Genomic DNA, 24,250 nt, shown 5'->3' with positions numbered 1-24,250 from the left:
TGTCATTATCTCCATCTCTCCATATATACATAAACCTTGCAGATACATGATAGTAACTTCCAGACATTTTGCCCCTTTATCCCTAAGTACTTCAGTATGTATTTCACAAGAACAAGCAATTTCATTAACATATTACAATGTAATTTTCAACATCAGAACATTAAACATTGATTATCACTGAATCAACAGACATTATTCAAATTTCTCCAACTATCCCCATAATGCTCTTATTTAGCATTTTATTTTCAGGTCTAGGACCCAGTCCTGAACCATGTGTAGCATTTATTTTTCCTGTCTCCTTGGAGTCCTTCAATGTAGAGAATGGTTCCTCAGCTCTTCTTTGTCTTTCAGGATGCTAATATATTTGAGGAGTAGAGGCCATTTATTTGGGTGTGTCTGGTTTTTCTCATGATCAGATACCAATTACGCATTTTTGGTAGGAATACTACTGTGTAAGTGATATTGTGGCCTTCTCATTGCATGACATCAAAAGGCACATGATATCAGTGTTTTCATTCCTGGGTATGTTAACTTTGCTCAGCTGATTAAGGTGGTGTTCAGCAGGATTTTCCGCTATAAACTTATTATTTCCCCCTTTATAACTAATAAGAAAGTATTTGATAAAATATAAATATCCCAATTTCATTAAACATTTAGGATCCTGCTAGTTTAAGATCCATTGACGATTAGCAACTAAATAATTACTATCATGATTGAAAAATGGTGATTTTTTTCCCTAACTTCATTATTCCTTTTACATTTATCAGCTGCCATTCTATTTTAAATAACAGCTTTCCATTCAACCTCATTTATTTATTTATTTGTTTTGTTCATTTATTTACTATCCATATGGACTAACAGATTCCTACTTTATTCGATCAGTTCTATGCCATCACTAGTAATTTTTATTTTGATACTCAAATTGTATGAGATTTGACATCTGCCACCATTAACCTGAGAAATTCTCTACTTTCTGGCACAACAAGATGTTCCAGAATCACCTTATAATTCTCCTATCCCAACCCTGGAATCTGCTATTTCTCCAAGAAGCCCTGATTGGGAATATTATTTATAAACTAAGATCTGTACACTAGGTGTACTCATTGCTACTGGGTGTCCTTGTTTTTATGCCCTTTCATCAACAGAGCTCGGGCACATATGCACACATGTTCATACCTATACTTATACACGTGCACCTGCATGTGTATGAATGTATATGTGAGTGAATACATATATACAAACACACATATATCTATTTCTGTATCTGTCTCTAAAACCATGAGTACATACTGACACCTCCAATTCTAATATAATACCACAGCTTCTTTCTTCTAGCCCATTTCATAATTATATGCCCTTTCTCCAATAATGAGAAACTCATATCTTTATAATAGTATATTACAGAATTTTATTTAATAGACTTGTGCTTAGAAATAGTTAATTTTTTTTTAATCTTAGCTGAAGTATCAGAAGGTGGGTATCTGATAGATTAACTATCATTGCTAACATTAAAGTTTTGGGGCATATTTTAAGGAACTCCTTTATGGACACACCACTAAATACATAGTGTGAATTGATTAAAATTAACACGGATATGTTTTTGCCCTCGTGGATAGATAAGTATAAGGACAGACTTCATAATACTCACTACTGTGCCCATATTACAAAAAAGAAAATGGTCTTACTTGTAGCCGATAGTTGTTGACATCTTTCTACCTCATATAGTGATACTGATCCAGAGCCTATTAGGAGAAAAGGAAAGAAGAATTACATTTTTAAAATCCATTAAAAGCTTAATGTGGCATTGACTATAAAACATTACTGAGAGAAACTGAAGAAAATCTAAACAAATGGTGAAATTTGTTTATGGATTATGTCATTTGTTCATGGATTGGAAGGTTCAATATTGTTAGGAACTGATATTCTTCCCAATAGATCTGTAGATTCAATAAAATCCTAATCAAAATTGCATAGGCTTTGTTACAGAAAGAGACAAGCAGATTCTATCACTTAAGTGGAAATGGCAAAGAATCTAGAATCTAGAATATAATCTTGAAAAACAACAAAATTGGAGGACTTATACTATATAACTTCAAGATTTACTATAAAGCTATAGTAAACAAAAGAATATGGTACTGACATAAAGAATGACAAATAATATTATCAGAATTAAATAGAAAGTGCAGAAATAAACCCACATTTACATGGTCATTTGATTTTTGATAAAGGCAGCAAAGCAATCCAAATGGAAAGCAAAACTCTTCTCAAAAAATGGTTCTGCAACAACTGGAAATTAGTATGAGCAAAAAAAATGCTTACTTCACACCACACTACTAAGTACTGAACACAAAGCTCAGAAGTAAATCCACATTTATACTCACTTGATTTTTGACAAAGACACCAAAGCCATCTTTAAAAAAAAAAACATGGTGCTGCAACTGGAAATTCATATTTTCAAAAATGTCTATGTCATACCATAATACTAAGCATTAAAAAGGAATAAACCGCTGATATATGCAACATGGATGAATCTCAAAAACAAATAGTATGTACAAGAGTATATAACATGTTATTGCATTTATCTGAAGTTCTAGAACAGGCACAATTAATCTATGGTGGAAAAAATCATGACTTCTCAGGTGGGGTTGGGGGTGAGGATCGACTGGGAAAGAGCACGACGGAGCTTTCTGCAAAAGGTAATGGTCTTGATTTTAAGAGGGACTTAGGTTATGCAGTTTATGTGTTAGCCAAAACTCATGAAATGATACACCTAGGTTGCCCATTTCATTGAATATAATTTACCTCAAAAATACAAGAGAATTCTAAACAAATATTTAACTCTAGATAATGATGTTCATTCATTGAAGTGTTTAGGAGATGTACTTATGTCTGCAAATTACTTTGAAATGCATCAAAAAATAAACTGGATCGATGCATTAAAAAAGAGATAAATGACACAGCAAAGAGAATAACATGTTAACTGGAGAATCAGATGGTGGGTATATGAGTGTTGACTGTACAATTGTTTCAACTTTTCTGTATGTTCGAAAATTTTTCTTATGTTGAAAAAATACATTGCGAAGGGAATGAAGGGATAGGTGGATAAAATAATAAATTTACTAAACTTAATAGGATGACTTGATGAATACCATAAAATATGATTTTACTTTAACAAAAAAAGCAAAAGTAGTGATCATAGAAATAAGTCTTTTTTTTTTTAACATCTTTATTGGAGTATAGTTGCTTTACAATGGTGTGTTAGTTTCTGCTTTATAACAAAGTGAATCAGCTATACATATACATATATCCCCATATCTCTTCCCTCTTGCATCTCCCTCCCACCCTCCCTATCCCACCCCTCTAGGTGGTCACAAAGCACCTAGCTGATCTCCCTGTGCTATGCGGCTGCTTCCCACTAGCTATCTACTTTATTTTACATTTGGTAGTATATATAAGTCCAGGCCACTGTCTCACTTCGTCCCAGCTTACCCTTCCCCCTCCCCGTGTCCTCAAGTCCATTCTCTACGTCTGTGTCTTTATTCCTGTCCTGCCGCTAGGTTCTTCAGAACCATTTTTTTTTTTTTTAGATTCCATATATATGTGTTAGCATACGGTATTTGTTTTTCTCTTTCTGACTCATTTCACTCTGTATGACAGACTCTAGGTCCATCCACCTCACTACAAATAACTCAATTTCCATAGCAATAAGTTTTAATAATGCTTTCCAAAATGAAGAATTTAAGACTTAAAAAAGTATCCAAAAAAAAAAAGTATCCATATTTTGCAACTACTTTAGCTTACTACATTCTATTATATATAATAGCATGTTATATTTTTATAATTTATTGTATGTGACATCATATACAAACATATGCATTACTTGTCCGTCTTCCTCAACATCACTAATAAATGGCCTAAGAATCCATGGCAAGAGAACCTTAAGCTGGCAAAGTATAATTTCAAAGAATCTGATTACTTAATATCTACCATTCTGCATGAAGTGAAATAATAATAGAGAAAATATTGCAAAATATATACAACAATCTCCCACAAAACTGATAAGAAAAAAATAAAGAACCCGACAGAAAATCAGGTATAGGGTAAGAGCAGACAATTCAAAGAAGGAGTAAAAAGGGCCAATAAATATATAATAAGATTTTTAAGTTTCCATGTACTCGGGGAAAATAAATAAGATATCACCTTATACCTACCAAATTGTCAAAAAATTACTTATACTGTCAACGGCCAATACCACTGACAGTGTGAGGAAAGGACATTCTCCCACACTGTTATTTGCATATGAATCCTATGACATTTTGGTATATAATCTGGCATCATCTACGAAAATAACAGATGTGCTTACTCTTTGATCCTTCAACTCCACCTTTAGGAGTTTATTTTGGAGAAACAATAAGCATGAAAGTACAATTGTTCAAGGGTGTTTATTAAAGAAGTATTTGTAAGAGTAAGAAACTGGAAACAACCTGAATGTCTATCAAATGGAAAATGGTTGAATTAATAATGTTAGACTCATATAAAATATAATGTAACTATTAAAAGAATGAGTTTGAGCTACATGAATTACCCCAGAAAGAGGTCTATGATACATTGTTAAATAAAGCAGCTAGTCTAGTATGGTCCCATGTTTGTAAAAATTTTAAACAGAGGGAGAACTTCTATCTGTTTATGTAGAAGTATATATATATTCATATAAACATGAAGATGTTGAAGAAATCACACTAAACTGTTAACTTTACCTCAGCGAGTGGGCATAAAGGCATGGGAAGGCTACGTAGCTTGATACTGGCACGTGTACTACTTTTGTAATTTAAAAACAATTAGAAATACCTTTTAAAAGGAGAAAAGAGATTTCAAAAAGTATAATTACAAATTAATACTGTCTCCAAATGATTGTCAATTGAAGTAAACTGGCCTCCTAATGGCAGTTCAAATAATCACAGATTAGGCTAAAATGCTATCACCAATGTGCTAGGAAATATGAAGAATTCTAAGGCAGAGAAAATGAAGAAATAAACATGTACAAAAAAATCAAATAGCCAGCATTTGAATCTGACTGACTTTGCCATCAGTTAATAGCTAAGTGACCCTGGACAAATTATATGACTCCCATCACTCAAAGCCTCAGTTTCTTTTCTATAAAAGGGAAGAATAATATCAACCTCATAGGAGTGCTGTTAGGATAAAATAATAATGGCTGTAGGCACTGACTAAGTGCCCATCAAGCCACACATGTTAATTTTAATGCTTATCATTACTGATACAGAAAGAGAGTAAATACTCATAAAATAGATCATAGTAGGGAAGGAGTTAGGTTGTTAAAAAAAAATAGGGGATAGAAACATGATATAGATTCTAGGTGTCAGAATGTATAAGCAAATACTGAGACAAAATTGTAAAGAAAAAAATCTTACAGATTGAGTGTTTTAAAATTTAGATTTGAATAGTCAGCTATTCAGGTAGGCAATAATATAAATAAACAACCAATTGTTTGTTAACATTTTGTAATTAGGTACTTAACTCAATAAAACTGGGAACTCTAAGATATGTATGATCAAAAAATACTTGGGCTATTTGAAATAAAGCAGCAAAAACAACCTTTGTTCCTTTTAGAAACTGATGAGCAAAATAGTTTAGTAGAAAATAAATACAGATTTATAATAAATACATATTTATACACATCAACACTACATATATCACAAATCAAGTAATCCGTACCACCCCAATTTGAAAATGTAACTATGCAGGTAAGGGAGGAGTAATGTTTACCTTTGCACAGGACACTGATAAAGATTTAGCATGTTTCTTTACAATGAATATGGATTTAACCAAAAAAAAAAAAAAGAGAGATAGGAAGATATTAAAAAAGAGAATTTGTGTTGATAAAGTCATTTTACTTAGCAGAAACTAAACTGGCAACATTGAAAATTATCCTTACTCATTAGGAGCATGGGATTAATAAATAAACACCACTATATATAAAATAGGTAAACAACAAGGATTTACTCTAAAGTACATGGAACTATATTCAACATCTTGTTAATAACCTATAACAGAAAAGAATCTGATACTGTACACCTGAAACGAGCACAATATTGTAAATCAACTGTAGTTTAATAAATTTAAAAAAACTGTCCTTACTTGAAATATTTGAAAAGCTGTCCTCATGTTCTGATTGACATATACCATCTAAACACTGATTGGCTGGCAAATCTACAGATTCTAAAACCCTGTAATTGAAAGAATATAATTTTTAATTGCATAAAACAAAGTCAAACAATGGTCAGTTTAGCTCTACCCAAAGAAACCAAGAGCTCACTGAAATTGTATAAAAAATTCTGTGTGTGTACGCATTCTTCAGTAGGACTATAGTTTTTTAAGATTATCGGGGGATTCCAAGAGACCCTCAAATTTTAAAAACCTAAGTCTAGAAAGACACAAGTAGAACAGTGGGATGATGAAATACTGCAAATAAGCTGGGTATTTAATGGATGACATTGTAAGTCAGAACAATCTCACTCTAGACTCAAGTAGTGAAATACTATGTGGCTATATATTGCAATATGAGAAATAAAGTAGGGAAACTGATAGAAGGTTATTAAAATAGCTAATTTCATTGATGATAAAGTCATATTGATTTCAATATATTAAAACTTGGAGAATAGTTATGTCATTTCAATTTACTGAAAAGGATATTTTCTATAACTCTTTGAAAACATGTAGAAGAATTTTTATTTCCCTAGAATACGGGTCAAAGAGTTTCTGCGCACATCACTTACAGGAATACTTCAAGGAAAAGGGAGCTGCAAGTGTAGCAGGATTTAAGGTACTATTCACTTTCTGGGCACACCTAAAAGTTTTAAAAATATGATACCCTGAAATATTTCCGTTACCTATTTTCTCGGTTATACGCACTTTAAAAAGGCAGTATTTTTTCCATGATTGATCAAGTGTGTTTGGCACCCTAGACATATATATATCAAGTTTTCCAAACTTTAGCTAAGCTCCAGTTTCCACAGCTTGTTTCTGTACTTGGAGAAGGTGGCAAATGGTAGAACATGAGTGCAAAGAGTAGAGGTAACAGCATAAGTAACTACTGGAAAACCTAGACTATAAACCCAGCTCTGCTACTATGTAGCTATTTGAACCTACAATCACTTGATTTGTTTCATTTGGTTCATCTATTTAAAAAAATGAATGATGGCAAGGAAGGCTCTGCGGATCAATTACAAGAGACCTCTTAGAGCCCCCCTTCCCACCTCAGAACAATATTATCCTAGAAATCAGCTTAATTAATACCTTATTTACAATTTCTAAATAGGTTTATAATATGCTTACTTTTTCAGTTGATCCACATCAGAGTTACTTTCTGGCAAGACTCTGATTCCCCGACCATAACTGGTGCCTCCATGGAGATGAAACTCTAGGGCTAAAAATGTTGCCAGGTTCTCTGAATTGACTGACTGAAGTTTGGTATGGAGGCTATAAATTCTAAGAAAGCTTCCAACCTAAAAGTAGATGATTTATTATTTAGAAAATGGAGAAAAACCAAACAATTTCTGATACAATATTTAACAACTAACATGGGGCACAGACCAATAACCGGGGATGTTGACTCATCAGAAAGGAAACTGGTATGTTCTACTAATGTGTACTCAATATCAGCCCCAAGGACACTGTATCAAAACCAAAACGTGTGTGTGTGTGTATGTGTTTGTATACATACATATGCATGTATAGATATGTATGTATTTTTCAAATGTAAAGGCATATTTCCATTTTAGAGATATTAAAACGTTAAATAAGATTGAGTCTTAGCATTGGTAAGATATGGTAGCTAAGAAACCTATTACCTAAATCAAATCCAAGCCCTCTATTTGATTAAGAAACCTATTTGGTTAAGGTTTCTGAAAATAACCTGCTTTAACTAATTTAAGGTAAGATTTAATTAAATATGATCACTAAAACACTCTCATTATGAGAATACTAGAAAGTATGTTTAAATGTGCTACTCTATCAAAATAGTAAACTCCCTCTATTACACAAGTTCTATGGAAAGAAAATTTCTGTAAATATTTTTGTCTGTACACCATAATGTGAAACACCTTCTATGAGTTCAAATATAGATTTAAACCAATTATAGTTTTGAACCAAATGTCCCATAGTTAATTTTAGGTGTTTTGCTAAACTAAGTCTTAAAAATATCCTTAATTACGGAGTATTTGATATTCTTTTAATGTAGAAGACTTAAAAAGAGACAGATGCAGAATGTTTATTAAAGAAACTGACACCTACTCAAAGGAAGAAGCTATATTACCTAAATCACATTTATTTTTATGAAGAAAGAGTTATAAACAAAAGGAGCTAGTTACCAACTAGGAAATTTAATTCATTTGTATAAAGCAGCAATCCTGACTGCTGATGACTGTGGGACTACCATTCTCTTTTTTTCCTACAAGGTCAAGATTAACAGTGGTGAGATTCTGTGTAACAGAAAAGCTATACATGGGGGAATATAAAGAAAGAGAAGGTAGTAAACCAACCTCCCACCTCTGCTTATTGCTGTTTCAGATCATTGTATGTCTCCTCATCACCCTCTGTATGTGATGGAGGAGAGAAATGGGGGGAAAAATAAGGGGAAAAAAATCCACACTCCTTCATTCTCAAGGATCTTTTTCCCATCCAATCATGGGTTTTATAAGGAGGTAAGGCACTTAGTCTTTTCTTCTCTAACCTCTTCCACTGACAGAACAGCAGGGGGGCAGGGTAAATAGAGTCAGAGAAGGAAAACACACACACACACACACACACACACACACACACACACACACATAAAAGATGACAAAACTGGTTTTCCTCATGGTCTTCAAAGTAAGATGATGGAAGGAAATATGTCTCTTTCTATTTACTTTTATGTCATTCTTTTTGAACATTTATTACTCTGTAATTCTTTTTAATATACATATTAGTGCAGTAAATGTATATAATCTACAAAGGACTTAAAGAAGGCCAGACACAAGGCGAAGATACCATAATCATAAATGAAAAGTTTCAACATTATAAAGATAATTTCCTAATTAATTATTCTTTAAAATCAATGCAATTTCTATCTAAATCTCCAGTGCCTTTCAAGGAATTGTAAAAACTGATCTGAAAGTGAACAGTCAAGTTAGTTTTGAAGACTGAACTGGGAGCGAGGGCTTAACCTATGAAATATCATTTAAAAATAAAGGTATGATAATTACGACAGGCTGGTATTAATGCAGACACATATATGAACACGGATAAATCTTACAAATATAATGTCAAAGGAAAAAAGCAAATTATAGAATGATACATAACCATATGCATTTTTCAGACAAAAGTATATAAAACCCTAATAAACATGGGTGTGCACACGTACATGTTAGGATAAATAAAAAGAGGATGTTGGGGAGCAAAGAATTAGAATAAGCAGAGGTACAAAGAAGGTTCCACATGTAGAAATTTCATTTCTTAAAATTAAAAGTACCTGAAATAAGTGTACAAAACATTTAGAAATGTTAAGTTTGGACGACAGGCACGTAGATGTTTGTTATACTATCTTCTTTACTATTGTATTTCATAATAAAACAAAATTATATTTTAAAGACCAAGAGAGAATTTTATATATATAGGCTATAAAAATGACAAACTGTTATTTCCAGAAATTCCTTCTGGAGGCAGCATTGTATTTTTTTTTAAGCTTGCTAAATATATTATAAAATGTGCCAGATGCTCTGCTATAATAGACAAATATATAACAAACAAATCGTCTTGTTGGTAATAACCAAAAAATTATAAAACATACCTCTAAAAATGTTGTAAAAGCCCTTTTTAATACAGAAACAGTAAAAATAAAGCAAAGCAAACTGGCTATTAAGAAATGTTTATTCCTTTAGAAATAATTTCAATATTCCTTATAAACTTTCAAAAATTTCCCTTTAGGTTTAATATTTTTAATGACCTGTATATGTCTGAAAATAACCAAAGTATAGTTCTTGGGTCACTGAATGCCAAACATAATTAGAACTACGTGTGTTTTATAATAATTTTTAAATTGTGTCAAAATAAGTCTGGGGATTGAAAATACACTGCTTTTGTTTGTAGACAAAAGGTTTGAAGTGTGTGTGTGTGTGTGTGTGTGTGTGTGTGTGTGTGTAAACTGTTTAGGGAAGGAGATAACTTACTTAAAAAGCAAGGTTTAGGAAAAACGTTAAGGGCAACTTTAGCTGTAAAATGTATCGTATATAGAGTTCAATTATATTGTACTTTATAATTGCCTTAACTATCCTCTTTATTACATAAAATAAAAATCACATTTTTTTCCTGTTCCTATTCAACAAAAATACATGTATTCCACGCATTTCAATATAAATATGCAATTTTAAGCAGTTATCGTTAAGTGTTTGCAAGAATTAATTGATATCAATATCATTTGACTCTGGGCACTTCTTAAAAAAATACGAAATGGTTAGTATAGAGGTTGCCTCAGAACAAATAAAATGTGATGTCAATGTACATTAAATAAAAGCCTACAGTTATATTACTTACACATAGAGAAAATCCTTTTCATTTTTCTGTCACATTGTAGGTAAATGTCATGATATCTTTAGAGAAAAATTAATTGCCCTTCATTTTCTGAATTATGTGTGCTCATAGCACCCTCTAGTGGGTGAGATAAAGCGGACAAAGGAAATGAAAAAAAATCTGAAAAAAATTCACAGCGCTCATTGATTCATGCATTCACCAGCAGATGTTATTTACTTCACCCTTACTACATGGAGAGCACTGTGGCAGGTGCTGTTCAGGACTTGGGACAAGGAAATCAGGACAAGAGAGAGGAACAAAAGACCTATAGACACAGCATAGGGAAAGAGAAGGGAATTAAACAGTGAAAGTCAAATCTAAAATGTAAATCTTTTTCATTCGTAAAAGAACTCTATCTGTATTTTAAAAAGACTTTAGAATTGGCTTTATCATTAAATTTATTTTTGAAATAAGCTAATCAATGCAGATAAAATCAAGTAAAAGCATCAAAAATATATCGTCAACAGTCAATTTTCTGATATGAAAGGTATGAACACTCATAAAGGACAAAAGAGTACAGTTATCACCTTCCTTGACCTGGACTTTAACCTAATTTATTGAGTTGGGTGGGCTTCTTTGTAACACAGTATAAAAGGGGAAATATTTCCTTCCCCAAGAACATTTATTTGCAAAAAATAAACCGGGCACTAAAATTCAGATCTAAAGAAATTACAATTCACTTTCCCTATTTTCTTCCTATAAGTAGGTTATATAACTCCCTAAATGTAGGATGGAAGCTATTTGCAATAAAGAAATTAATTTCTTTATACTGCTTAAGAAGATTAGCTCTGGAAACAGATGTACATTCAAATACAGGCTTTACCCAAGTAGCTGCGAAATCTTGGGCCTCTGAGTGCCTCAGTTTTCTCATTTATAAAACAGAAATGATGACAGTACCTATTGCACAGGACAGTGCTAAATACATATGAAGTGCTTAACAAATGTTACTATTATTATCATTATTATCAATGACAGCATTCTTTGCAAGAAAGGTTACTTGCAAATAGAAGACACGGTAAAATGAAGAAAAATATTCCTCAAAATGTTATTAATAAGCAAGAAGTGCCAAAACTAAGCAGCGTTATTTTACCTAGAAAACCGCATCTCAAAAACAGTGAGCAAATTCTAATAAACTGTATGGTACACACAGACAATTTATCAATATATTTTAGAGGTGGATTAACAATTTCTTAGATTAATGAGTAAAAAGTTAAAGACTGGATTTTATCAAACCAAGTAAAAGAGCTTATCATTTAAGTTTACAAATATTTTATACATCCTTTGTTATTTTAAGGCAAATTTTATTGCAGAAAAAAATTTTTCTTTATTTCCATAGTGAAATTGGGCACAGCTTTAAGATATTCAGGAAACATTCTTTAACTTTAAAAAAGCTGTTCAAGCCATTATAATTTAATATATCTTCTAATAATTTAAATACACATTTTACAAATTAAAGAAAAAAATTAATTTGTAGTTAGTTTCTAGACCTCAAATATCATCTAACATGTGATTTACCCTAAAATTTATAAAAATACAAAAGAGCAAACATGCTTGCTACACAACATCACCTTTAAAGATTTGGCCACTTGAACATGGTTGTCATAGACTAAAATGTCTATTGTCAGATTCTGCACCCGGTGGATGTGACTTAAATCACCTTCAAGAACAAGGTCTTGTATTAAGACTCTCCAAGATGGGAATGGGGTCTTGGTGCCATCCCACACCTGCACAAGAAGTAGAAAAAAAGTTTAATGATCTTTTTGTAAAATTGTGGAGGCTAGAAGAGTTTTATTTGCTGGTGACATAGCTTAAAAGTAATTAAATATATTCCCCCAAATATCTGTTAAACTTTGAATATGATGTATATTCTTTCCTGATTGTAAAAGGACTACATATGTATAGGTAATGAATAAAATGTAAGGAAAAAAATTCAAACAGCTATGAGCTTAGAAAAACTATTAATATATTGTTGAATTTACTTATCTTTTTTTTTCTTCTATGTATTTATAATATATATGTCTTTTTTTCTTTTTACCAAACTGGCATTCTATTCTGCTTTTCATTTCTTAATTTATTGCTGGGCAGTTTTTCAGGCAATTTAAATATTCTTCTAAAATAGGATTTTCAATGGCTTCACATTACTTTACGTTATAGATGCAAACAAATTTATTAAACCAATCCCTTTTTTGGCCATTTGACTTGTTTCAAATTTTTTGCTATTTTAAATAATTTAGTAATTACCATCTTGTATATAAACCTTTACAAGTATCTCTGCTAATTTTCTTAAGTGTAAATTCCTAGCTTTTAGGGAACTAATCTGACCTCTGCCCATTTTTCCACTTTGTTCTGATTTGGAAAAGGCCTTTGAAAGTACAGATATGAATATTTTGTTTATGTTAGATGTTATGAACACAAATGAATGACAATCATGGGTGATGGAAAGGGAAAGGTAGGTTGGATTGCTATTTAAGTCACCTTGAGGTAAGGATGGGAACAGGGGCCCAGAACGAGTATGCACTATCCCGTCCTGAAGACCTGAGCTAGCCTGTGCTGTGCTAGGGCTGGAAGAGAAGAGCTTGAGGCTATGCTATGCTATAACAGGGAGGGACAAAAGACATTTGGAGAGAGGTGAGAATGCCTCTGCATGTCAGAACTTCGGCTGGGTAAGAGTGAACAGTCTACTTAAATAGAAAACACCACATTTCCTTTTTTTTTTTTTAACTTATTTTTTTTTAAAATTGAAGTATAGTTGATTTACAATGTTGTGCTAGTTTCAGGTGTACAGCAAAGTGATTCAGTTATACACATACACAGACACACACACATATATCTTTTTCAGATTATTTTCCATTATAGGTTATTATAAGATATTGAATATAGTTCCCTGTGCTATACATAGGTCCTTGTTGCTTATCTATTTTATATACAGTCGTGTGTATCTGTTAATCCCAAACTCCTAATTTATCCTTCCCCCCCATCCTTTCCCTTTTGGTAACCATAAATTTGTTTTCTATGTCTGTGAATCTATTTCTGTTTTGTAAATAAGTTCTTTTGTATCATTTGCTTAGATTCCACATATAAGTGATATCATATGATGTTTGCCTTTCTCTGACTTACTTCACTTATTACTATAATTTCTAGGTCCATCCATGTTGCTGCAAATGGCATTATTTCATTCTTTTTTTATGGCTGAGTAATATTCCACTGTATATATACACCACATATTCTTTATCCGTTAATAGACATTTAGGTGGCTTCCATGTCAAGGCTACTGTAAATAGTGCTGCTATGAAAATTGGATGTATCTTTTCAAATTAGAGTTTTTGTCTTTTCCAGATATATGCCCAGGAATAGGATTGCTGAATCATGTGAACTCTATTTTCAGTTTTTTAAATAACCTCCATACTGTTCTCCATAGGGGTTGCACCAATTTACATTCTTACCAACAATGTAGGAGGGTTCCCTTTTCTCCACATCCTCTCCAGCACTTGTTATTTGTAGACTTTTTAATGATGGGCATTCTGACCAGTTTGAGGCAGTACCTCACTGTAGTTTTAATTTGCATTTCTTTAATAATTAGTGATGTTGAGCATCTTTTCATGTGCCTGTTGGCTATCTGTAAGTCTTCTTTGGAGAAATGTCTATTTAGGTCTTCCGCTTATTTTTTGACTGGGTTGTTTGGAAAACACCGCATATCTATACAGGTGTCTGCCAGTGTCAGATTACAGAGAAAGTACTGAATAATGTTGGTGACAGTGCTAAGTTGTAAATAAACAATCATGAGTTTGTGTCACTCACTCTGTTTCCTAAATTATTCAAAGAACCAGGACAATCACTTTGGGAGTAGTAACATTATGTCGCATTTTTCTTCACTTGGAATTTGTTCTTTCATTTTGTATATGTGTTTTTGAGACTTTAAAATGGCTTTACAGACCAATCCATGAGTCTTCTGAAGGAGGGGCTGAGAGAGTAGAGTATAAGTCAGACCTTGTGTTGAAATTCTGGAACTTTTGTAATCTTGTATCAAAACTCAATCTGTTAGGTATCTGCATATTTTATACAGATCTAATTCTTTTTTCCAAATAGATAACAATCACCATTTAACAATCCTTCTTTGACAATTTGAAATGTTAATGTTATTTTTATTATTATAGTAGAATGGGGACAAGAGAGGAAGTCAAGGACAGAAATTTTTTACTATATATCACTTAAAAATATCTTTTAAATTTCTAGGCAATGTTAAAATTACCTATCCAAAAATTAAATACCTTATTAAAATACTACCTCATACTTTCTATAATTCTGTTTGTTACTTTTTCAATTTCTTGACTTGAAAGATTATTCTGATACGCTATGCTTTTTTTTTCTTTCTTTGTTCATGAAGACATTTAAGGCTCTAAATTTTATCTTTGAGTCTATCTCCAACCATAGCCTTTAATCTCTTCTTATTAACATTATAGTCTTAATAACCTATAATTAAAATTAACTTCTTTTAGAAACAACAGTATTTGGGGGAATCATATCTACTAGAATAATTAAAATGAATGTATTATAGTTACTAATAAAGAGACCAATATTAGCATCATATCTCAGTTGAGACAGGAAATAATTACGCTATTCCATGCTGACCCGAACTCATTTGGAGTAAGGTCTGGCTCCTTTTGTTTTCAAAACAAAATTTAAAAAAATTATTCCTAGTTTGGGATAGGAAAATCAATTTCAGAAAAAAAAAATCACTTAAAATTTGACTTCCCATAGATAAAATGAGCAAAATATTGCTATGTAGTCCTCTCAATATATTTTTTGCTATGCATATAATACATTTTTAGTATATAAATGAAAGTACATTAATCACTAAAGAGAATATTGTGAATTTCTATATCAATAAGTATATGTCTACAATGTCATTTTAGTCACAGAGTATTCCACAACACATAAATAATTCACAAAATTCTCCATTGCTAGTATGTTTTTTCTGATTTTTGTTACTGCAAGAAATATAAGGATAAATATTCCTTTAAAGGCATTTTTCCACATTTTAAATTATTACTATAAAATAAATTTATGAAAATAGAGTTGTTGAGACAAAGAGCATAGAGAGACTTTTGAGATTTCTTCTAAATTGTCCTCAAGAAAGTCTTACTAATGTAATTTCTTACATTCACTTCCGAATGCTGTATTTTAAAATAATATCTACATGAAAGCTGTTTTTACTTATCCGAAAAGGCTATCTATAAAAATGGGATGCAGGCATGTTTTCTTGCTTTAGAAGGAAAATGTAGATTCAGCTACGTCAGCTAAAAGGTGGCAGGTTTTATCTCAGAATTTAAGAATTTACGCTCAATACAGCAGCCAAAAGGTGGAGAATACTTCTCTGCACAGCCGATTTTTTGTCATTGGAAGTGTTCAGTGATTAGCAAACACTCATTTGTTAAATATGTCACTCTGGGCATAAAGTATGACTGGCTGACCTAAGATTTTCTCATTTTGTTTGGATGATTTTATGTTGCTCTAGCTTCAATTTTGTCATACTTAACTTATTTATGTTTTTTTATAGCATGCATTTACTTTTTCAGAGTATTTCATGTGTATATAAATATGTGCTATTTTCAACTTCAAAAACTTTGTATTTTATTCAGTAATTTCTATCTTCACTGTTCTTTAATATGGGCAAGGTATAACTGATAATAATGCTAAACCCCAATATTTGTCCAAGGGCCACTGTACTCCATTTCCTGTTCCATCATTCCAAAGAGTCAGAAGTTAAAGAAAGAACCAGAGAAGCAGGGCTGAAGCAGTGTTTGTTTAAATGCATCCTGCCTAGGCTAGGTAGGTGAGGATGGTATCAGACAACTGTCCTCTCCAGAAGCTCTTCATGAATAAATTGGGATAGGGGTAAACAAAGATTAGGTGGGTCTTATGTCACTTTATTTTCTGCAGATTTAAGAACAAAATAAAATATAACAAGAAAAATAAACACTTCAAAACCATCCATGATCTACCTATGAAGCAAACAGTGAAATAACATGGGAAGAGAATCCAACATCAATGGGCCAAGAAGAAGGCAAATGAGTGAGAAGGAAGGCTACATCTTGATAGGGAAACAGAAATATGCATTTTTAGAACTGCAACTTAAAAATAGCAATAGAAAACAACTCATTTTGTTAGTACTAATAAGAAATATATAAACACAACATAAACAATACTATACTTAAAATGTAGATCTGGTAATACTATTTTTCTCTAGAAGTATAGGATAAAGAAGAGAAGTTCAAGAGTAAAGTTGCATAGAAATTACAGGCTCATTAAAAATGGTTAGATTTTAAGTTCTTAATACACAGTATGCATATTTATTCCATCAGAATGCTGAAATATAAGCTCTTTACAGGCTTATAGGTCATGGTAACTTACAACACAATTTCAAGTATTTAAAAATATCTACCTTTAGAAGAAATGATGCTCCATCCACTTCTGCTTTGCCCAAGAGCTGACAAGTCAGGTCAAAATACTGCATTGGCTGGACATCACACAATTTCACTAACGTTGAAGAAGGTGAAATATGAGTAGATGCCCAAACACGTAAGGCTTCTACCATTTTGTGGTCCTCAGCGGTGAAGTTAAAACACTTGCTTGAAGTACGAGGTATGATAGGAGCTCCCAAAGTTCCCTCAAATGTCAAAGACGCAAAGCCAGAGCTGGTGATACCTTGAGTCTCCTTTTTATATACTTGGATCTAAGAAAGTGGCAAAGTAGAAAACAAAACAGCAACAAACAAAACAGGTTACTGATGCAGAACCTAGGAACTGGAAACACTTGTGAGATTATAAAATCTTGCCATCATAGTTAATAGAGGACATAATTCTTTAAATATTTCATTTAATTAGCATATGAAATTATAAAATCTACTGGGCTATATCAAAATCCACAAGCACCATGTAAACTGTAAAACACTATGCAAAATTATTTTTATTTTTTTAAGAGCTAGGTGGCAGCCTCCCTAATACTATCAGGCTTGTAGTTTTACTAACAAAACATCTATTAGTTTTTTTATTAAGGTATAATTTATAAAAGGAAAAAGGATAATAAGTAATAGTTACTTATGAATATTATAGGGAAAACTAGAACACTTAAAATATAAGAATTTGAAGTGAGTAAAATGCAGCTGAGGCTAAGGGCTCATCAGTCTGACTGAGAGAGCTGAGATATGCCTTAAAAACATTGGCTTTCTGAATTTCAAGGCTCAGTTATTAGATGCACATGCATTTATGACTGTTATATCTTCTTCATAAAGCAACCCTTTTGAACTTATGAAATACCTCCTTTAGTCTCCTGTAATACTGTCTGATATTAATAAATGTATTTATATATTTATTGGAAATTAGAAAATATATTGAACTGAAGGATACTTAAGTTGTGATGTGCTAAAACTTGTTGGATATAACTAAAGTAGTATTCAATACATAGAGAAAAATTTATAGAAATAAGTGAATATTTTACAAAAGAAGAAAGGTTAAAAATCAGAAATGTAGGCTTCTATCTCAAGAAGCTGCACAAAGAATATTATTTCAAATCCAAGGAAAGTAGAAAGAAAACATAATCAAGGTAGGAGAAATAGAAACATACAATAGAGAAAATCAAAGCTAAAAACTGGTTCTCTGAAGAGATTAATAAAAATGATAAACCTAGAATGAATGATCTGGAAAAAAAGAGAAGAAACACAAATTATAATATCAAGACTGCAAAAAAGGATTTATCATTACAAATTCTATAAGCATCTAATAGGTAAGTAGCATTATCAATAAATTTGACAATTTGGATGAAATAAACTTTTCTAAAAATTATATATATCAAAGTTGATAGAAAAATAAAAAATCGGAATGATCTCATTCCTCTTAAAGAAATGTTAATTCATTAATAAAATCTATTAATAAAGGAATCACCAGGCTCAGATAGCTTTACCAGTGCATTATTCCAAGCATTTAAGTACGAAAAAAAAAAACAACAGTAATCTTGCACAAACTCTAGAACTGAAAAGGAGGGCACATTTCCTATTTTCATGAGGCAGCAAAACTTTAATTTCAAAATGTGTCAAAGACATTATAGGAAAAGAAAATTACAGATCTAAATATGAAACAGGAAAATAATAAATGACCTCGAGGAAAACTTAGAAGCCATCTTCATGAAGTGAGTAGACAAAGAGTTCTTAAACAGGAAATTAAAAAGTACTGACCATAAAACAAAAGTTAATAAAGTAGACTATATTAAAATAAAGAACTTTTGTTCATCAAAAGACATCACTGGGCTTCCCTGGTGGCGCAGTGGTTGAGAATCTGCCTGCCGATGCAGGGGACACGGGTTCGAGCCCTGGTCTGGGAAGATCCCACATGCTGCGGAGCGGCTAGGCCCGTGAGCTACAACTACTGAGCCTGCACGTCTGGAGCCTGTGCTCCGCAACAAGAGAGGCCGCAATAGTGAGAGGCCCGCGCACCGCGATGAAGAGTGGCCCTCGCTTGCCACAACTAGAGAAAGCCCTTGCACAGAAACGAAGACCCAACACAGCCATAAATAAATAAAAATAAATTAATTAAAAAAAAAAAAAAAAAAAACATCACTAAGAGGGTAAGCAGGCAATCCGTAGAGTGGGAAAAGATATTCACACTCCATATACCTGACAAAAGATCTGTAGCCTAAATATATAAAGAACTTTCAGAAATAATTTTAAAAAGTTAAAAATTCTATAACGAGCAAAAGGCTCAAATGAACACTTTTTACTTCAGAAGACATACAAATTTTAAAAGGTTCTCAATTTCATAAATTTTCAGGGAAATTCAAGTTAAAACCACAATAAGATACTAATACATATGCAACAGAATGGTTAAAATTCAAAAAAATGGAAAACATCAAGTGCTGGTGAAAATGTGGAACAACTGGAATTCTCTTATATCTCTAATGGGAGTGTAAGTTGGTAAAAAACACTTTGGAAAACTAAAGGCTAATATATGCACAACCTTGAACTCACGAACCGCACTCCTTGGTATACAATCAACTGAAATGCATATATATCTATGCATTATACAATATATAATATGTAATATATATTATAATTACATAATTACATATAAACGTATAATTATATTACATATAATTATATATATTCAGTAAAAGATATGTACTAGACTGTTTATAGCAGCATAGTAGCCTCAAACTGAAAACTAACTAAATGACCAACAGAATAAATATATAATTTCTGGTGTATTCAAACAATGGAATACCATTTAGCAGTGAAAATGAACAAAGTAAAACTATATGCAATAGTACAGTTGACTCACACAAGCATAAGCCAGAAACGAAAAAAAACCAAAAAAAAAAACCAAAAAAAAAACTATAGTGTTTTTCCTTTATATAAAGAACAAATATATATGAAACTATATATGTTGTTAGAAGTTATGAGATTATTTACTCTTGGGGATAGGGGAAATGTGAATGACAACCCCAGGTAGGGGTACAAAGGACGTTTCTAGAGTGTTAGTAACATGAGCATGCTAATACTGTGAAAAGAGAGATGTATATTTTACTTCAATTAAACAATAGCAAGAATTACAAATACAGTTGGTCCCTGAACACGGGGGTTAGGGGCACCGACCATCCGTGCAGTTGAAAATCCCCTTATAACTTACAGTCGGCCCTCTATCCTCAGTTCAGCATCCATGGATTCAACTAACCGTGGGATCCTGTAGTACTGCAGTGTTTACTACTGAAAAGAATCTGCACGTCAGTGGACCTGAGCAGTTCAGAACTGTGCTGTTCAGGGTCAACTGTTCTATAGGAAACAGCAGTGTGTGAGAAATAAGCTATTTTTTTGAAGTCTGGATAAGCCTGTAATATAGTGCTACAATAGTAATATTTCTAGTTCTCTTTATCTTTAAGCAAATGTTCTCCACTATTCTTCTATTCTCAAGGAAAAGGCATTAATAGAGCAAGAGAGTTATTTCCCACCATATCTTAAGACTAGAAGACATCTGGAGTATTGCATTCATTTATGAGCATCAGTGACCATGAGGACCACAGGTAAACTGAAGCATTAGAAGAAAAGACAACCAAGATAGTGAAGGGGTTGCATGGAAACCCATGTAACAAAAGCAAACTATGAAGGGACTGAAATGTTTAAAACCTAAAAGACTGAAAATATTAAAGTGTTAAAAAGCTGATTTTTAAAAAATCACATACTATCTAATAGCTCTACCTTTTTATTAAATGTTTTCTTACGGAATGCAACTAGTCCGAATCGCGGCAGCTAACACATTTCTGTGGAAGGAGGTCAGGTAGTTTGTTCAAATGAAGAGGTTTCCTAATATAAATCATTTGAAGTCTGATACTATTTACATTTCTTCTTGTCTCTTGAAATGCCTGACATCATGTTCTAACAAAGCAACCACATAATTAGTGTAACTAGTTTTAGTGAACAATACAGTGTTCTCTTCAAACAAATATAAGTTCTAAACAGTAAGAATTATACCTTCAGCCTGTGAAAGCGAACAATATCTCCATTTTTATAAATCATTGGAAGGGCTTCATAATTTCCACTAAAGAACAGGCAGGTTAACTTTACATGCGTCTGGTCCACAATTGTTACAACTGAGCAATAATCTGGAAAACACAAAAATATTTTACCTGACTTTTCGTATTTCAAAGCATTTGACAAAATAATACTGAGTTCAAAACACCAAACATTATTCTTCCCTTTAATTAAGTCTTCTAAGAATAGGATCAAAACATAAAGAAATTTTCTTGTCTCTCAAAATGCACTGCCAAATTATTTTGCAAAAGTGTTCTACAAAAATTCATTTTAGAAAGTTTAATGAAACAAAAATAAAAACCGTACTTAATATAAATTGTCTGGAGGTGTAATAACTTTATTACCTCAAAGTTTAGAAACCATGAAGCAGATAAACATATTCAAATAATATAATTTCTAAAATAAACACAATTAAATTTAGAGTGAAAGCAAAAAACTAGAAGATATTTGCAGCAAATGTGATGAAGAGTCAATATACTGTATAAAGATACTATGAAAACTGGTTATAAAACCCAGATTTTACAGTAAATATGAAAGGCAAATGAACAAACAACTCATAGAAAACTATATAAGAACAACTCAAAAGGGAAAATGATGATTTGCTAGTTATCTATAAAAGGTTACACATTAGAACGAGAGCAATTTTATATAATTTAAGCTGGCAGGAAAAAAAAAATTTAATGATAGTTGGGTTGCCATGAAAACAAGTAACTTCAATCACTGGTGGCAGCAAAAACTGTAATAGATGCTACCTTTTAATATACATGTTTCAGAAAATTGCACACTGAGAGTTATGTGTTGACTTCCTTCCTTCTCAGTAATATACTTGGGACAGTATAGACATAGAAAAGGATAAACCCAGAACAGTGAAGGGAGAGGAGAGGAGAGGGGAGTGAAGGAGAGGGAGAGAAGATATCAACATATTTCAGGAAGTTGGGAAAGTAAATGGTTAAGGGATCAAATGGACAGAGGAGGATGCATCCAGAAGATACTCTAAAGTAGCTACAGCAAAGATGGGAGCCATTGGGATTAAGGGTGACAGTGAAAAATAGAGCCAAAATCAGGGCTCGTGAAAAGTTTACACATAGAACAACTTTCAATGAGCACCCATCCTAACCCTCACTCCCCTTGAAAATAACTTCAGGTAGGCAGGTAGGGTATCTCAGTCTTTAACACCAAGCCCTTCCTGGAACACAGGCTGCTTTCCAAGGAAGTTTCACTGATAGACCAGGAAGTGGTAAGGCTTCTAATGAGGGTGTTAGCACCCAGAATAAATCCATCTGCATTATCACATTAGGGGGTCTACAGTCAGAAGGCTCTCTTCCCACCCACCTTAGACTGACACTTTCAATCAATGTGCCCTATGTAAGTACTATTTGTCTCTGTCAGACTGTTAGATTTCCCATTCAAAAAAAGAGATCCAGTTGAAAAAACAAACTCATTATACACAAAGCAAAGGAAACAAATGTCTACAACCTAAAATAAACCATACCTACATTTGTAAATTTGTAAACAGTAAACCATTACCAGACACAGAACAACAATGGATAGAAGGAAGGACACTGGGGAGGGGAGGAGGTGGAGGAGAAGAGAGGAGGAGTGGCGAGAAAGGGGAAGGAATGGGGGAAGTGGGGAGAGAGGAAAGGAGAGGGGAGAGGAATGGAGGGCAAGAGGAGAAAGAGAAACCTGATTCTGTGAGGAGGGGACAATAATCAATTCAGAGAACATAAAAAACTTTAAAAACAAAACCTTAATAAGCATCTTCAAAAAGAGTAAAAAGATACTACATCTTTGTCTCTTGATATACAGGATCTACTGGACCCAATTTAGTTTTGGAGTTTCCATTTTCAGTAGTTTTAACTATTTGTAAGGAGTGTTACTTCAGGACATTTTTTTTCTTTCTTTCTTAGCAGTCTTCCAAAGATTAAAGATAAATTTTACTGATTTTTTAATAGAATAAAACACATTCTTCTTGTGATGATCATATGGCTCTATTGTACCCTTTTATAAATCTAAGATACATTACAGAATCTTAGTCATCTATTTTCCTTTATCTCAAAATATTTTGCTATTTCATTATCCTATAAATTATTTCATCATTATTCCTATCTACGCTTTAAAAAGACTAAATTAATTTTTAAAATGGGAAAATGAGAAACTTGCCTAGAGGAAGTGATGCAAGAGTGAAATTAATCATCCCTACTGCACTGCGCCGCTGCTCAATGTGTTATAACACCTTTCAAGAAGATATAAACCAAGTTTGAAAACTATCTTTGAAGTTTCTTCTTCAGCTTTAAGAATTCAGTTAAGAATTCAGAACTGAAATTTTTTTGCCAATAGTCACAGAGAAGAAGATTGACCGAAGAAGTTCTTTACTCATTATTAGATGGACCAGAAGTTGAATGCAAAGACAGGTAGCAGCGCGTTAGACACTATGGATAACGATGAATGTACTTTGAATAAAACACAAATTCTCTGAAGGTTTTAAGTTTCATACAATTTCATGACAGACTAAACACAAGGGCAAAGAGATCACTAATCTAATGAAACTCAATTCAGGTACACATGATCAAACTTGGTGTCTTTACATTTTTGTTTCCTGGCAGCTTCTGCAAGATCACGTATCACAGATTTATTTGTAATAGAATACACAAACTCACATTTCATATTTATACCAGAGAACGATTTACTACTTATAGTGTTATTTTAAGCTGCAGTGATTCTAGATTACTCCTTTCACTTTAAATGCTTCACAGTGAGCCACTTTTGTAAACTGGGGTTATGATACACCAAGAAAGCTGCAAATTTAGCAGGCATAAATAACAATAGCTGAATTTAAATGTTAGCCAGGATGAAATGACAGAGACCAGTCTTTGTAGCATGTACATGACATTGAAGAATAGAGGGACTTCCCTGGTGGCGCAGTGGTTAAGAATCCGCCTGCCAATGAAGGGGACACGGGTTCGAGCCCTGGTCCAGGAAGATCGCACATGTCGCAGAGCAACTAAACCCGTGCACCACAAATACTGAGCCTGCGCTCTAGAGCCC

General features: G+C 32.7%; 1 protein-coding gene across 3 annotated transcripts in view; it reads right to left on the bottom strand.

The window, feature by feature from the left end:
• The window catches only part of POT1 (protection of telomeres 1), a 70,633-nt gene that overhangs the window by 14,344 nt on the left and 32,039 nt on the right, over positions 1-24,250 (bottom strand). For all 3 annotated transcript variants that reach the window (XM_036864040.1, XM_036864041.1, XM_036864042.1), the window contains 6 exons: positions 21,143-21,273; positions 17,069-17,359; positions 12,195-12,350; positions 7,357-7,526; positions 6,160-6,248; positions 1,686-1,742 (listed from right to left, as the gene is read on the bottom strand). In XM_036864040.1, the coding sequence (XP_036719935.1) occupies positions 1,686-1,742; positions 6,160-6,248; positions 7,357-7,526; positions 12,195-12,350; positions 17,069-17,359; positions 21,143-21,273 (894 nt within the window). The remainder of the gene's footprint in view (positions 1-1,685; positions 1,743-6,159; positions 6,249-7,356; positions 7,527-12,194; positions 12,351-17,068; positions 17,360-21,142; positions 21,274-24,250) is intronic.

Source organism: Balaenoptera musculus, chromosome 9 (genome assembly GCF_009873245.2).
Source record: "Balaenoptera musculus isolate JJ_BM4_2016_0621 chromosome 9, mBalMus1.pri.v3, whole genome shotgun sequence".
NCBI lineage: Eukaryota > Metazoa > Chordata > Mammalia > Artiodactyla > Balaenopteridae > Balaenoptera > Balaenoptera musculus.
Note: the sequence above shows the minus strand (reverse complement) of the source record. Positions and strands in the feature narration are given on the sequence as shown.